Source organism: Microcebus murinus, chromosome 16 (assembly GCF_040939455.1).
Source record: "Microcebus murinus isolate Inina chromosome 16, M.murinus_Inina_mat1.0, whole genome shotgun sequence".
In the NCBI taxonomy this organism is placed as follows: Eukaryota; Metazoa; Chordata; class Mammalia; order Primates; family Cheirogaleidae; genus Microcebus; species Microcebus murinus.
In genome coordinates this window covers 33,931,057-33,945,158 of record NC_134119.1, presented here as the reverse complement: position 1 = coordinate 33,945,158, position 14,102 = coordinate 33,931,057, and the positions used below count along the sequence as shown (strand labels likewise).

The 14,102-nt window shown below is 42.6% G+C and overlaps 2 protein-coding genes and 1 non-coding gene across 4 annotated transcripts in view; 1 reads left to right on the top strand and 2 right to left on the bottom strand.

The window, feature by feature from the left end:
• The window catches only part of RPN2 (ribophorin II), a 56,211-nt gene extending 45,879 nt beyond the window's left edge, over nucleotides 1–10,332 (bottom strand). For both annotated transcript variants that reach the window (XM_012754965.2, XM_012754966.2), the window contains exons 1-2: nucleotides 10,201–10,332; nucleotides 4,557–4,750 (exon numbers count right to left, since the gene is read on the bottom strand). In XM_012754965.2, coding sequence (XP_012610419.2) covers nucleotides 4,557–4,750; nucleotides 10,201–10,213 — 207 coding nt within the window. In that variant the 5' untranslated portion in view covers nucleotides 10,214–10,332. The remainder of the gene's footprint in view (nucleotides 1–4,556; nucleotides 4,751–10,200) is intronic.
• On the bottom strand, nucleotides 6,566–6,696 carry LOC142861509 (small nucleolar RNA SNORA51). Its single transcript, XR_012912734.1, has one exon. It is a non-coding gene; the product is annotated as a small nucleolar RNA SNORA51 (small nucleolar RNA).
• The window catches only part of MROH8 (maestro heat like repeat family member 8), a 64,352-nt gene continuing 60,162 nt past the window's right edge, over nucleotides 9,913–14,102 (top strand). Inside the window, exon 1 of the mRNA XM_012754956.3 lies at nucleotides 9,913–10,347. Coding sequence (XP_012610410.2) covers nucleotides 10,061–10,347 — 287 coding nt within the window. The 5' untranslated portion in view covers nucleotides 9,913–10,060. The remainder of the gene's footprint in view (nucleotides 10,348–14,102) is intronic.

Genomic DNA, 14,102 nt, shown 5'->3' with positions numbered 1-14,102 from the left:
TAGAATTCAGATCAATCATGCCTTCCTTCATTTAATAAACAGCAGCTCCTCAGTGCCTACCACACGTCAAGTGCTAGTCTAGGCCCTGGGGATACACAACAAATAAAATGGATAAAGTCTTGCCCTCGAAGAGTTGTAATTTAGTGTGATGCTGAGTGAGATATAAGTCCAGAGATTTCTTTGGGAAAGCCTTTTCCGACCAGGTCAAAGCCTCCTATTCTACATTTAAAGGAGTCCATTATTTTTAACAGCATATATCTCACCTTCAAAAAACTTACCATTGTTACAAATATTGTACATATATTTGATTACATGACTAATGTCTATCTCCACTATTAGACAATATATTCTAAGAGTACAGGGCCCTCTTTTTTGTTCAATACTAAATCCTCAGTGCCTAGCATCATGCCTAGTGCATAGCAGAAATTCATTAAATATTTGTTGAATGACTAAATGAAATCATACAGCAGCCAGCACAGACAGCAACTCCCCCTGTATAAGATTGTGGCTTGCAGGAAGTTTTCTTGGCAGACAAGGTGTATGCCAGCTCCCTCTGCTGGACTTACATGGTACTTTCCACAAGCCATACCTATGTGCCTCTGTACTCAGCACTCTATGTTAGGGTACTTGTCTCTCACTAGCAAACAAGGTGTTGTCTCTATACTTAGCACAATGCCTGGCGCACAGGAGAGTGCCAGGCCCATAAATACACTTACTTCAGCCGGAGGCGGTGGCTCATGCCTGTAATCCTAGCACTCTGGGAGGCTGAGGCGGGCAGATCACTCAAGATCAGGAGTTCAAAACCAGCCTGAGCAAGAGCGAGACCCTGTCTCTACTAAAAATAGAAAGAAATTAATTGGCCAACTAAAAATATATAGAAAAAGTTAGCCGGGCATGGTGGTGCATGCCTGTAGTCCCAGCTACTTGGGAAGCTGAGGCAGGAGGATCGCTTGAGCCCAGGAGTTTGAGGTTGCTATAAGGTAGGCTGATGCCATGGCACTCTAGCCTGGGCAACAGAGTGAGACTCTGTCTCAAAAAAAACCAAAAACCAAAAAACAAATACACTTACTTCTATATGCACTCACCATGAGCCAGACACTAACTACACTAAGCACTTTATACTTATCTCACTTAAACCTCACAACAGTTATTAAGGTAGGTATTATTATGCCTAGCTTACAGATAAAGAAAGGGCCTGATTGACTGACAACCTGTGAATACTATCCATTTCCTGGTTTCAGTCATTGGAATACTACCATTACCATTTTTGCCATAGAACGTAGCCCATTCACTATTTTATTAAAATAAATACAAAACAACTCCCATTGTTCTTACGTTCTTAACCTTGTAAAAAGCTAAACAATAATATAAATAAAGTCACTATTCTGATATGCTTATGTTTTATATAAATACAATACCTATCACAATGAAAGATGCTCACTCTTCATAATACCTAAATTCAACTCTCATTCCATACTGCTGTTTCCAGAGCTGCTTTCTATTCTTGTATTCTCATTAATCTCCCAGTTTTAAATTCTCATTTCTCCCAGTTTTGCTGCTAAAACCTCTTGTGACAAAATAACCAAAATCTCCCTCAAGGATCTATCTCTGAAAACAACCAACAGGGTTGAACAGGGCTAAGGGAGTTCTGCTCAGCTGAAAGCAACAATAGTTAAGCAGAACACAGGACAGTAATAGAGACTTTCTCTCAATGGATTTATTTACTGTGCGCATCTAATAAGTTAATTCAACAGCTCTGAAACATCCATACAACTCCCTTTCTTCCATTATTATAACACACATACCACTTAATCACCACAGCACATTTCATAAGCAATTAGCAGAATGAAGTGTGATTAACCTATTTATATTCTGATTATGGGGCACATTTAGAGAGCTCCCATTTCTATTAAGCTAAAGTTTACAATTCATCCGTTCAACAAACATTTGTTGAACATTCTCTGTGTGTCAGATGTATGCTAAGCAGCAGGAAGACAATTTGAAAAAAAAATGTCAATCAATGTACACCAACTGCTATTATTATATAAAAGTACCATGAATATAAGCTAATACTTCCTATGTATTACCACATGCCAAAGTGCTAACTACCCTGCCTAGATCACCTGTGAGCTGAGAACTATTATCATCTCCATCTCAGAGATGAGAAAACAAAATTTCTGAAAGGTTAAGTAAGCTGCACAGGTGACTGAGTTACGAAGTTCTGAAGTTAACACCCTGAAGCCGAGCAGTCCGACTTCAGAGCCTAAATTATAAACCTAAAGCCGCAGCTGGCCTAATCATTAATTATCCCAAGTCACACGGCATGGCAGCTGTCTATGTGGCCATTCATTCTACATCTTCAGTCCTCACCAACATGCCCTCAAATTCATGACACTGGCAGCGAACACCTTTAGGGGTCTGTGTTCAACCTAAATCTCATGTGGAACTCTAAATCACAACACAGATAAAAAGGCATCGCTCTGGATGAAGTGAGAGTACCTGATGCCTCCATGACCCCCCTAAAGTGAATCCTAGGGTTCCATAAAAGTTTGAAAATCGGCCGGGCGCGGTGGCTCACGCCTGTAATCCTAGCTCTCTGGGAGGCTGAGGCGGGCGGATTGCTCGAGGTCAGGAGTTCGAAACCAGCCTGAGCAAGAGCGAGACCCCGTCTCTACTATAAATAGAAAGAAATTAATTGGCCAACTAATATATATACAAAAAATTAGCCGGGCATGGTGGCGCATGCCTGTAGTCCCAGCTACTTGGGAGGCTGAGGCAGGAGGATTGCTTGAGCCCAGGAGTTTGAGGTTGCTGTGAGCTAGGCTGACGCCACGGCACTCACTCTAGCCTGGGCAACAAAGCGAGACTCTGTCTAAAAAAAAAAAAAAAAAAAAAAAAAAAAGTTTGAAAATCAACAGCAGAAACCTTCCACCCTGCATTCAAATCCTGCCAATATTTAACATTAATCTAATATGCCAATTTTATCTACTACCCCTCACAGTACAACACTTCTAATTAATTTGTTCTTTCTGTCCCATCCAGGCCCTCTACAGTCATCAAGAAAACCAGGGCAGAGGGCTGAGGCATCACCACAAAAGGTACCATGAATATAGTATGTGCATCAGGCACTGCCTGAACCCCCTTAAATAAATTATAAAGAAAACCTTTTAATATTAAGAGTGACAATAATTGCTAGTATTTGAGAGCCTTTGGTGGGCATAATATGATTTCACTTTATCCTTGTAACAATCCAGTGAGGTAGGCTTTATAATTCCCTTTTTCCAGAGAGGTGGAGCTGGAATTAAAAGCTCGGGTTGGCCGGGTGCGGTGGCTCACGCCTGTAATCCTAGCACTCTGGGAGGCTGAGGCGGGCGGATTGCTCGAGGTCGGGAGTTCGAAACCAGCCTGAGCAAGAGCGAGACCCCATCTCTACTATAAATAGAAAGAAATTAATTGGCCAACTAATATATATATATAAAATTAGCCGGGCATGGTGGCGCATGGCTGTAGTCCCAGCTACTCGGGAGGCTGAGGCAGAAGGATTGCTTGAGCCCAGGAGTTTGAGGTTGCTATGAGCTAGGCTGACGCCACGGCACTCACTCTAGCCTGGTCAACAAGCGAGACTCTGTCTCAAAAAAAAAAAAAAATTAATGAGCTTAGAAGCAGTTTCTTTGCCCAAAGCTTCCCATAAGAGCCAGCCTGCCCAACACCTTCATTTTAACCTTAGGAGACACTAAGCAGAGAGCCCAGGCAAGCCTGCCTAGACTTCTGACCTGCAGAACTATCAGCTAATAGCTAGGCACAGTGGCATGTGCCTTGGGAGGCTGAGATGGGAGGATCACAGAACCCACAAGTTCAAGGCTGTACTATACTATGATTGCACCTGTTAATAGCAACTGTACTCCAGTCCGGACAACACAGTGAGACCCCTGTTTTTCAAAAAAAAAAAAAAGAATTATCAGCTAATAAATGAGTGGTGTTTTAAGCCCCTAAATTTAAGGTAATTTGTTATGCAGTCATAGAAAACTAAGGTATGTGAGAAACCTGGCACAGGAAAATCCCTTAGTCCCGCTGTCCATAGTATTATAATGAACACAATGTAAATTCACTTAAGACTGCTCTTGAATCCAGAAAAGATCTTAATCATGATGCATTTTCTTCATCAAAAGTCAAAAAAAATATCAAAATTGCCTGATGTAGTGACCACCACTGTTTAATACATGTGAGTACCCCTTGAATTCTTCTGTTATTTATTAGCCACATACCTAGGGTACATGTGATATTGAACAGTCTTCCTCACAGAGATATGGTAAAAGTTTCTAGAGGATCTAAGACTTGCTTTTCTTTATATTTCACTACAAAAATCTGGCATGGTCCTAAACATATTAAGCAATAAAAAAAATCTGTCAGATTGAAATACATTATTTCTCATATTGGATTAACTTTGGTTATCCTCAAATGAGCAAGAGTTAGTTTTGAAGTACTCAAAGGTAACCTACTGTGGGGACGAACCTTCTTCTGAACCACTTTGGCCACCAGGACAAAGGCAGCCTTACCTTTACATCTGGCACCTGGGCCCCAAGGCTGCTGAGTCCCACGATGGAGTAGAAGGCAGATTCCAAATTTGTGAAAGGGCGGTCCAGCGAGGATTTCAGTCTCTCCACATCATGCTTGGTGAGGTAGTGAGTGGGTGTCAGAGCCCGGGTGCTGGCTATGATTGTCAGGGCCAACAGGAAGACAGTGCTTGAACCTTGGGGGGAAACGACTGTTAAATACACTCCACGCATTTCCAAAGTTCTACACATAATCCCAATGACGATGCACACCAAAGTCTGGGAACCAAATCACATGGGGAAGAGTAAGGAAGCCAGGGAGATTTAACCTGAAAAGAAGCCTTGGGGAAGTGGTGAGCTTAGTTTTAAATAGTCAGAAGGACAGTCCTCCCAGCAGCCTCCAGGCATCTGAAGCACAGGAGTATCACACTATTCCCATTTAAAGGATGCTCATAAATTCTATGCCTCTTAGCATATAGCCAGTCCTGAATCCTCACCCTGCCATATTACCTCTTAACCAGATATCATCCCTCTCTCTTCTCACCATCTGTTGCTCTGTGACCTCCTTTGTCCTCTGAGGTGACATGTTCTTTCCTACCCAGCATTTTTTCATGCTTTCCCTTACATCAACTTGAATTTTTACTTTCAGATTTCAGCTCAAATATCTCTTCCTTAAGAAGCCCTCCCTAACAGCCCTCCCTTGGATTAAGTCTCTAGTACAATAAAGTAGGGAAGAACCTGGGCTCTCGAGCCAGGCTTAAATCACATATTTGCCATTTATTAGCAATCTGGCTATGGCAAAGTCACTCAGCCAACCAGTGCCTCAGTTTCCTCAAATGTAAAGTGGGATACTAAGTATCTATGTAAGGGATGATGATTACACAAGTCAATACAGGAAGATCTTAGAATAATGACTGGCATATAACAAGTGCAAGTGCTATATAAATGTTAGTTACTACTTCTACTACCATTATTATTGTAACAGCAATCTGTACTTCTCCTAATGCGGTGTTTTTCACAACTATAACAGTGTAATGTCGGATTTCTCTGCTAAACTGTAAGTTCCATGAGGATAAAGACTGTTTTGGCCAGGCGCGGTGGCTCACACCTGTAATCCTAGCACTCTGGGAGGCCAAGGTAGGTGGATTGCTCAAGGTCAGGAGTTCAAAACCAGCCTGAGCGAGACCCCGTCTCTACTATAAAAAAAAAAAAAATAGAAAGAAATTAATTGGCCAACTTATATATAAAAAAGTTAGCCGGGCATGGTGGCGCATGCCTGTAGTCCCAGCTACTTGGGAGGCTGAGACAGGAGGATTGCTTGAGCCCAGGAGTTTGAGGTTGCTGTGAGCTAGGCTGCCGCCACGGCACTCACTCTAGCCTGGGCAACAAAGCGAGACTCTGTCTCAAAAAAAAACCAAAAAACTGTTTTTATGGCTCATCCCAGTATTTCCAAGTCTTGCACACCGCCTGGCACACCACAGTAAGTACTAAATAAATATTTGCTAAACAAATGGAAAGAAAAATCAATCCCCATCTATGATGCCCCAGCAGCCAGGAAGCTGTAGGAATGGTACATTTCTACTTTTCGATTAAAAAACTTCTGGGTTGGGAACGGTGGCTCACACCTATAATCCTAGCACTCTGGGAGACTGAGGCAGGAGGACTGCTTGACCTCAGGAATTCAAAACCAGCCTGAGCAAGAGCAAGACCCTGTCTCTATCAATAATAGAAAAATTAGCTGGGTGTGGTGGTGTGCACCTGTAGTCCCAGCTACTTGGGAGGCTGAGGCAGGAGGATCGCTTGAGCCCAGGAGTGTGAGGTTGCAGTGAGTCTACCTAGGGCAACAAAGTGAGACACTGTCCTCCCAAAAAAATAAAAAATAAAAAACTTCTGAATAGTCTACTTCATGATAAAGTTAATTGTCTGCCACTCAACTGATAGAAATAACAAGCAATCACAAGGCTAACATGAATGGTCCTAAATCCTTTGCCTTTCTTTTTTTCCCCTTAACTCCATGTTCCCCATTCATAATACAGACCAGGCACAGGGCCTAGGCTGGGGTGTACACGGGGTAGCTTTACTCTGCCTCCTCTTTCTATACAGGCAGTGTAAGAACACAGCCTGTGGTAAGCACTGGGAGGCCAATCCTTTGCCTTTAGTGTTAAATTAAGCTTGAACTAGAATCCCTTGAGAAAGGCATTCTTATATCCATTTTACAAATAAGAAAACTGAGGACCAAAACAGCTCACACATAACCAATCTTGGACTCAAACCCAGGTCTAATAGAGTTCACACCCTACTATTTTTTTTTTTTTTTTTTTTTTTTTTTTTTTTTTTTGAGACAGAGTCTCGCTTTGTTGCCCAGGCTAGAGTGAGTGCCGTGGCGTCAGCCTAGCTCACAGCAACCTCAAACTCCTGGGCTCGAGTGATCCTTCTGCCTCAGCCTCCCAAGTAGCTGGGACTACAGGCATGCGCCACCATGCCCGGCTAATTTTTTATATATATATCAGTTGGCCAATTAATTTCTTTCTATTTATAGTAGAGACGGGGTCTCGCTCAGGCTGGTTTTGAACTCCTGACCTTGAGCAATCCGCCCGCCTCGGCCTCCCAAGAGCTAGGATTACAGGCGTGAGCCACAGCGCCCGGCCCACACCCTACTATTTTTAAAAGATATGCCTACATTAAGAGTTTAACTCAGAGAATCCTTCATCTATGATCTTAGTTCTATTTCAGTCCCATGTATGTTAACCTAAAGAATGTGAAATCTCTTTTAAAAAATAGAAAAAGATCTATAATAGAGAATATTCATCAAATATATATTGACTGCTACTCTGTGCCAAGCACTATTATAGGTGTTAAAAATACAACAAAAAACAGAACAAAAACCCCCACCCTCAGAGCTTATATTCTAGTGAGAAAAGAAAGACATCACACAAAATAATTAAATATTACTTATCATGTTAGAAGGTAAAAAGTGCTAAAGGTAAAAAGTTAAAGGTAAAAGTTAAAGGTAAAAAGTGGAGAAAAATGAAGTATAAAAGGGATATTTGGGAGAGGGGATGGGTATATATACACACATAATGAGTGTGATGCACACTGTCTGGGGGATGTACACGCTTGAAGCTGACTCGGGTGGGGCAAGGGCAATATATGTAACCTAAACATTTGTACCCCCATAATATGCTGAAATAAAAAAGAAAAAAAGGGATATTTGGGAAGGGCTACATTTTAAATATGGTAGTTTTAAAAAGGCCTAAGTAAGAAATAAAGATATTAGCCTGGTGTGGTGGCTCACACCTATAATCCTAGCACTCTGGGAGACCTACGTGGATGGATTGCTCAAGGTCAGGAGTTCGAAACCAGCCTGAGCAAGAGCAAGACCCCGTCTCTACTATAAATAGAAAGAAATGAATTGGCTAACTAAACACACACACATACATATATATATACATAAAATTAGCCAGGCATGGTGGTGGTGCATGCCTGTAGTCCCAGCTACTCGGGAGGCTAAGGCAGGAGGATCACTTGAGCCCAAGTTTGAGGTTGCTGTGAACTAAGCTGATGCCATGGCAGTGAGACTCTGTCTCAAAAAAAAAAAAGAAAAGAAAAAGAAATAAAGATACTGAGTATAGACCTGCAGGAGGAAGAGCAAGTCACGGTGACATCTGGGGGGAAACTATCCCAAGAAGAAGAGCAAATGCAAAGACTCTGCATCAGGAGTATGTGTATATATGCTGTTTTTTGAGACCAACAAGGACAGTATAGCTAGAGTGGGTTAAGCAAGGGATGAGAAGTGGGAGATGAAGTGACAGAGGTGGCTGAGGCCAAATCTAGAGTACCTTGTATGCCACTGTAGAGACTCTGGCTTTTACTGAGTGACATGGGAGCCACTGGAAAGTTTAAAGCAGTAATATGACTTACATTGCAACAGGATCATAGTGGTCAGAAGAGATGATACTGTGTTGAGTATAGTCTATGTATCAAGGACAGAAAGAGGGTTACCAGTTAGGCCAGGGGTCCCCAACCTTTTTGTCAACCTTTTGGCACCAGGGATGGGTTTCATGGAAGACCATTTTTCCATGGAAGGTGGGGGTTATGGAGGCAGAGCTCAGGAAGTGATGAGAGTGATGGGGAGCAGCTGTAAATGAAGCTTCCCTGGCCTGGGGAGCACAGGGGAGAGGAGGAGAGAAGGGGGCAGAGTTAGGAGACTACTGCCATAATCTAAGCAAAAAGATGATGGTGGTCTGAACCAGGGCAACAGCAGTGGAGATGGTGAGACATGGTCCAAGTTAGCCTGACTAGAATTCAAAGTTAAAGCCTATCAGAATTGCTAATGGATAGAAAGATGTAAGAGAAAGAGAAACCAAGACACTAATGCTCAATCCCCAATGCCTTATGTACTCAATACGTTAAGAGCTAGTGAATGACTAAGACTAGCATTTTCCCAGCTAGACTGTAAATTCCCCTAACACAGCATCTGTGTCAGAATCCTAATCTTCCCACCTCACGTTAATGACAGAAATAACTTTTCTGACTAAAATTTGAGCACTTAACATAGATTGGCTATGCCCATACCATGCTAAGGACTGTGCATGCGCCGATAAAATCCTCACAACACCCAAGTGAGGTCGCTATTTTCTGTGTTTTACAGACCAAGAAATTGAGACACAGAAATAGTTAACTGCCCTATGACACATAACTGAGAATCAAACTGCAGGCGGCCCGAATCCAAAGTCTGTTTTTAACCACTTGGTATTATCCTCCACTTCTCAGATAATGAGGCGGTGAACCACTGTGTCACCTTGGACAAGTTACTTCCCTTCTCTGGGATTCCAACTTCTCATCTGTCAAATGGAAATCACAAGAGCACACACTTCCCAAACTGTGATGAGACCACGTGAAATTCCATCCTGCAGTGTCCACACAATAACCACCAATGCAGTTAACTTTAGTGAGCGCTTACTCAGTGCCATGCAGTGTTCTAAACTATGCCCAGAGATTCCCTCATTTAATAGAGCAACACTATAAGACAGATAACATGGCTAACTTATTTTACAGATGAGAAACTTAAGTGCAGAGGGGTTAAGTAATGCGCACAGAGTCACATAATGAATACGTGGCAGACTGCAAGTTTGCACCCAGAGCCTAACTTCAGAACTTATGTTCTAAGTCTCCCCGAGAGAGGTGAGTGATCTTCTTGCCCCTTTCACTGAAAAGGAAACTATGGCCCAAAGAAAGAAGATGTGCCCAAAGGCTCACACAGTGTTAAGGGGCGGCGCGGAGAACAGACCTTAGGCCGCCCTGGACCAGAAGCCCGCGCGAGTCAAATGAATGAGCCGAGCCAGGCCTGGGGCTGAGCGCGGCCGCGGTTCCCCTGGCTGGGCCTCGGGGGGACCCGTAGCTCCGCATTGCACACGAACACACACCCCCAACCCACGCTGGCCGCGGGCACTCCGACCAGCTCGCACCCGTCCGTCAGATCCTCGACCCCCCGAGAGCCCGAGCCCATGCCCCTGCCCTACAGGGGAAGGGGACCCCGCCTGGCCGGCTCCCGAGCGGTGGCCACTAGCCTCCCGCGGGCGACGGCCAGCTCCCCAAGGCGTGCCGGCCGCGGGGCCCCGCCGTTGAGCCAAACGCAACGCCTCACCCGGCGGCGCCATTCCTCGGAGCAGGTCCCACCGGAGCCCGAGCCACCGGCTGACTTCCGCTCGGCAAAGTGGCTCCAAGAGCGCGCCGGAGGGGACGCCAGGGCCTCGCGGCAAGCTCTGCCCGCTGGGATGAGCTCTAGGCCCAGGTCAGTCTCCGCGGGCCCTCTGGGCCTGGGCGCTCCTAGCAGCCGCGGCGGGATTCCAGTCCTCGCGCGCAGAGGGCCTAGCCGTTCTCGCGTCTAGGCCGTCTCCCTCCCCCCGCGCCCGGACCCACTTGGAGCCGGCCGTCTGGCAACGGTCCTATTCCGGGCGCTGCCGGGAAGCAGTTGGACGAGGCCTCGGGGTGGGCCCGAGACGGGGCCGCCTCTGATTGGCCGAACATGCTGTCACTCACTCGTCTCTCTGCAGCCCGGCCAATTTTAAAGGAACGGGTAGGGTGGGGTGGGGAGTGGAGAGCAATATTCGAAGGGATGTGTTTCTTTTTTCTTTAGAAAATGATAGCAATTTCCTCCAAAAATTCCTACTTTGGTTATGAATAACCGACCTCTGAGTGGCGTTTTATCTGATTTTTAAGAGCAATTCAGTGACTCGTGAGGAGCACATTAGCCCAAGTTTACAGACATAACAGGCTCAAACATGGAAGTGACTCATCTAAGAACACAGGACTAATAACTAGCTCCAATTACTAAGTGTTTACACTATAGCCCGACAGTGCACCAAGCGCTCTACCTACATTATTTCATTTACTCTTTATCACCATTCTGTGAGGTATGTACTGTTGTTAATTCCATTTTAAGAAGAAGGAAACATTTGAACCAGGCAGTCTGATTTCAGATTCTGTGCATTTAACTACAGTATTATGAACATATAAAGTATGCACAATATGACAACTCTTATCATTATTGTTTTAAATATTATCCCACATAGGGGAGAATTGGTTCTTTCTTGTGTCTAGACTGTGCTATTCAGTATGGTAGCCACTAGTCTTAATTCAGGTATTTTAAATTTGAATTTAAATGAAATTAAATAAAATTTAAGATGTAGTACCTCCTATATACTGGCCTCATGTCAAGCACTCAGTAGCTACAGGTCGCTAGTGGATATCGTATTGGACATCACAAAATTATAGAATATCTACATTATCACAGAAAGTTTTAGTGGGCTGTGCTGATCTAGAATATATAAAGAACTCTTCCAACTCAATAATAAGACAAACAGCCCAGCGCGGTGGCTCACGCCTGTAATCCTAGCTCTCTGGGAGGCCGAGGCGGGTGGATTGCTCAAGGTCAGGAGTTCGAAACCAGCCTGAACAAGAGCTAGACCCCATCTCTACTATAAATAGAAAGAAATTAATTGGCCAAATAATATATATAGAAAAAATTAGCCGGGCATGATGGCGCATGCCCAGTAGTCCCAGCTATTCGGGAGGCTGAGGCAGAAGGATTGCTTGAGCCCAGGAGTTTAAGGTTGCTGTGAGCTAGGCTGACTCCACGGCACTCACTCAAGCCCGGGCAACAAATGAGACTTTGTCTCAAAAAACAAAAAAAAAGAGAAACAACCATGGTGTGCTTGAGCCATTTCATACTGTCTTGAGAGAGTCACTTGTTACATAGGAATTTTGAAAATTGTTTAAATATAGCTATTTAGAAAATTAAATTGTATCAACTAAACAACGAAGTATCTTGAAAACAAAACTCATCATTTCCTAATTCTTTTACTACATTTTACATTGTCTGTGCTTTTGGGGTTGCTTATATCTATTGTAACTGTATGGTGGAAATATTATTTGGTGGTATGCTATTGCACATCTCTTCCCAAAGTAATATTGGTAGCTTGATTTTGGCCACTCTGGGAGTATTTATACCATAGATCAACAAATGCTATGAACTAGAGCTTGATTTAATGCTCTGTTGCTTATTTAAACTTTATGAAGAAATTGTTAATAGAATTTAAACTTAAAAGTGTGTCACATCTGTGTCTTTACATTGTGAGTAGCACAAAAATTTGAGGAAATAGTCTTCTAATATTTGAAAACTATTATCTAATTCAGAAAAGTCACTCCTGAAGTTTCCAGTTGTCTTTGTTGTTTTATTTTTTATTTTTTATTGTCTTTGTTGTTTTAATTACATCTTATTTGTTGATGTAAATGAAAATGTCAACTAGCTTTCACTTACAAACAACACTTAGAGAACCTATTATTAAATAACATTTACCAGCATACCACTGCAAACAACCCAATGAAAAACATGGGCAAAAGATTTGCCAGAGGACACTTCCTCAAAGAAGAGAGATAAATAGGAAATAAACACATGAAAAGATGGTCAACATCACTGCAAATTAAACCATAGTGAGATACCACTACACATGCTTTAGAATGGTTACTGTAAAAAACCCAGCAATACCAAATGTTAGCAAGGATGTGGAGCAACTAGAACTCTCATACTGCTGGTAGAAATGTAAAGTGGTATAACCATTTTGGAAACAGATTGGCAGCTTCTTAAAAAATCAATTATACAAACCTTAAAATCTGTACCCCCATAATATGCCGAAATACAAAAAAAATCAATTATATAACCTACCATACAACCCAATCATTCTGTTCCTAGAGGCTTTGTTTTTAATTACCTTGTTTTTTTTTAATTAAAGAAATACATGCACATAGGAAAAAGTACAAACTTTATTGGTTTGGAGGGCTTTTTTCCAAAATTGTTTTATTTAATGTTGACTTACTGAAAAAATTTTTACAAGGCATATATAAGGAAAAAAGAATAACAATACAATAAAACTGTACACCCACCATCCTGTTAAACAGAGAACATAGGAGGGGTGCAGTGGCTCACACCTATAATCCCAGCGCTTTGGGAGACGGAGGTAGGTGGATTGCTCAATGCCAGGAATTTGAGGCCAGCCTGAGCAACATAGTGAGATCCTGTCTCTACCAAAAAAGAAATTTCTTTTTTTTTTATTTCATCATATTATGGGGGTACAGATTTTAAGGTTTCAATAAATGCCCTTTCCCTCCTCCCCCCACAAGTCTGAGTTTCCAGCATGACCATCCCCGAGATGGTGCACATCTCGATCATGATGTATATATATATATATATATATATATATATATACCCGCCCCCCTACCCCCTGCCCAATACCCTATTACTGTAGTACCTATGTGTCCATTTAGGTGCTGCTCAGTTAATACCAGTTTGCTGGGGAGTATATGTGGTGCTTGTTTTTCCCTTCTTGGGAAACTTCACTTAGTAGTATGGGTTCCAGCTCTAACCAGGAAAATATAAGATGTGCTATATCACCGTTGTTTCTTAGAGCTGAATAGCATTCCATGGTATACATATACCACATTTTAGTAATCCATTCTTGGATTGATGGTCACTTGGGCTGTTTCCACAGCCTTGCAATTATGAATTGTGCTGCTATAAACATTCGAGTTCAGGTGTCTTTTTTGTAGAGTGTCATTGGATCTTTTGGGTAGATGCTCAGTAATGGGATTGCTGGATCAAATGGTAGGTCCACTTGTATCACTTTAAGGTATCTCCATATTGCTTTCCACAGAGGTTGAACTAGTTTGCAGTCCTACCAGCAGTGTAGGAGTGTTCCTCTCTCTCCGCATCCATGCCAGCATTTATTGTTTGGAGACTTTTTGATAAAGGCCATTCTCACTGGAGTTAAGTGATATCTCATTGTGGTTTTGATTTGCATTTTCCTGATGATTAGAGATGTTGAGCACTTTTTCATATGTTGGTTGGCCATTCTTCTGTCTTCTTTAGAAAAGTTTATGTTCAAGTCCTTTGCCCACTTTTTGATAGGGTTATTTGATTTTTTCTTGCTGATGTTCATGAGTTCTAAGTATATTCTAGTTATCAGTCCCTTATTGGATGCATAGGATGCA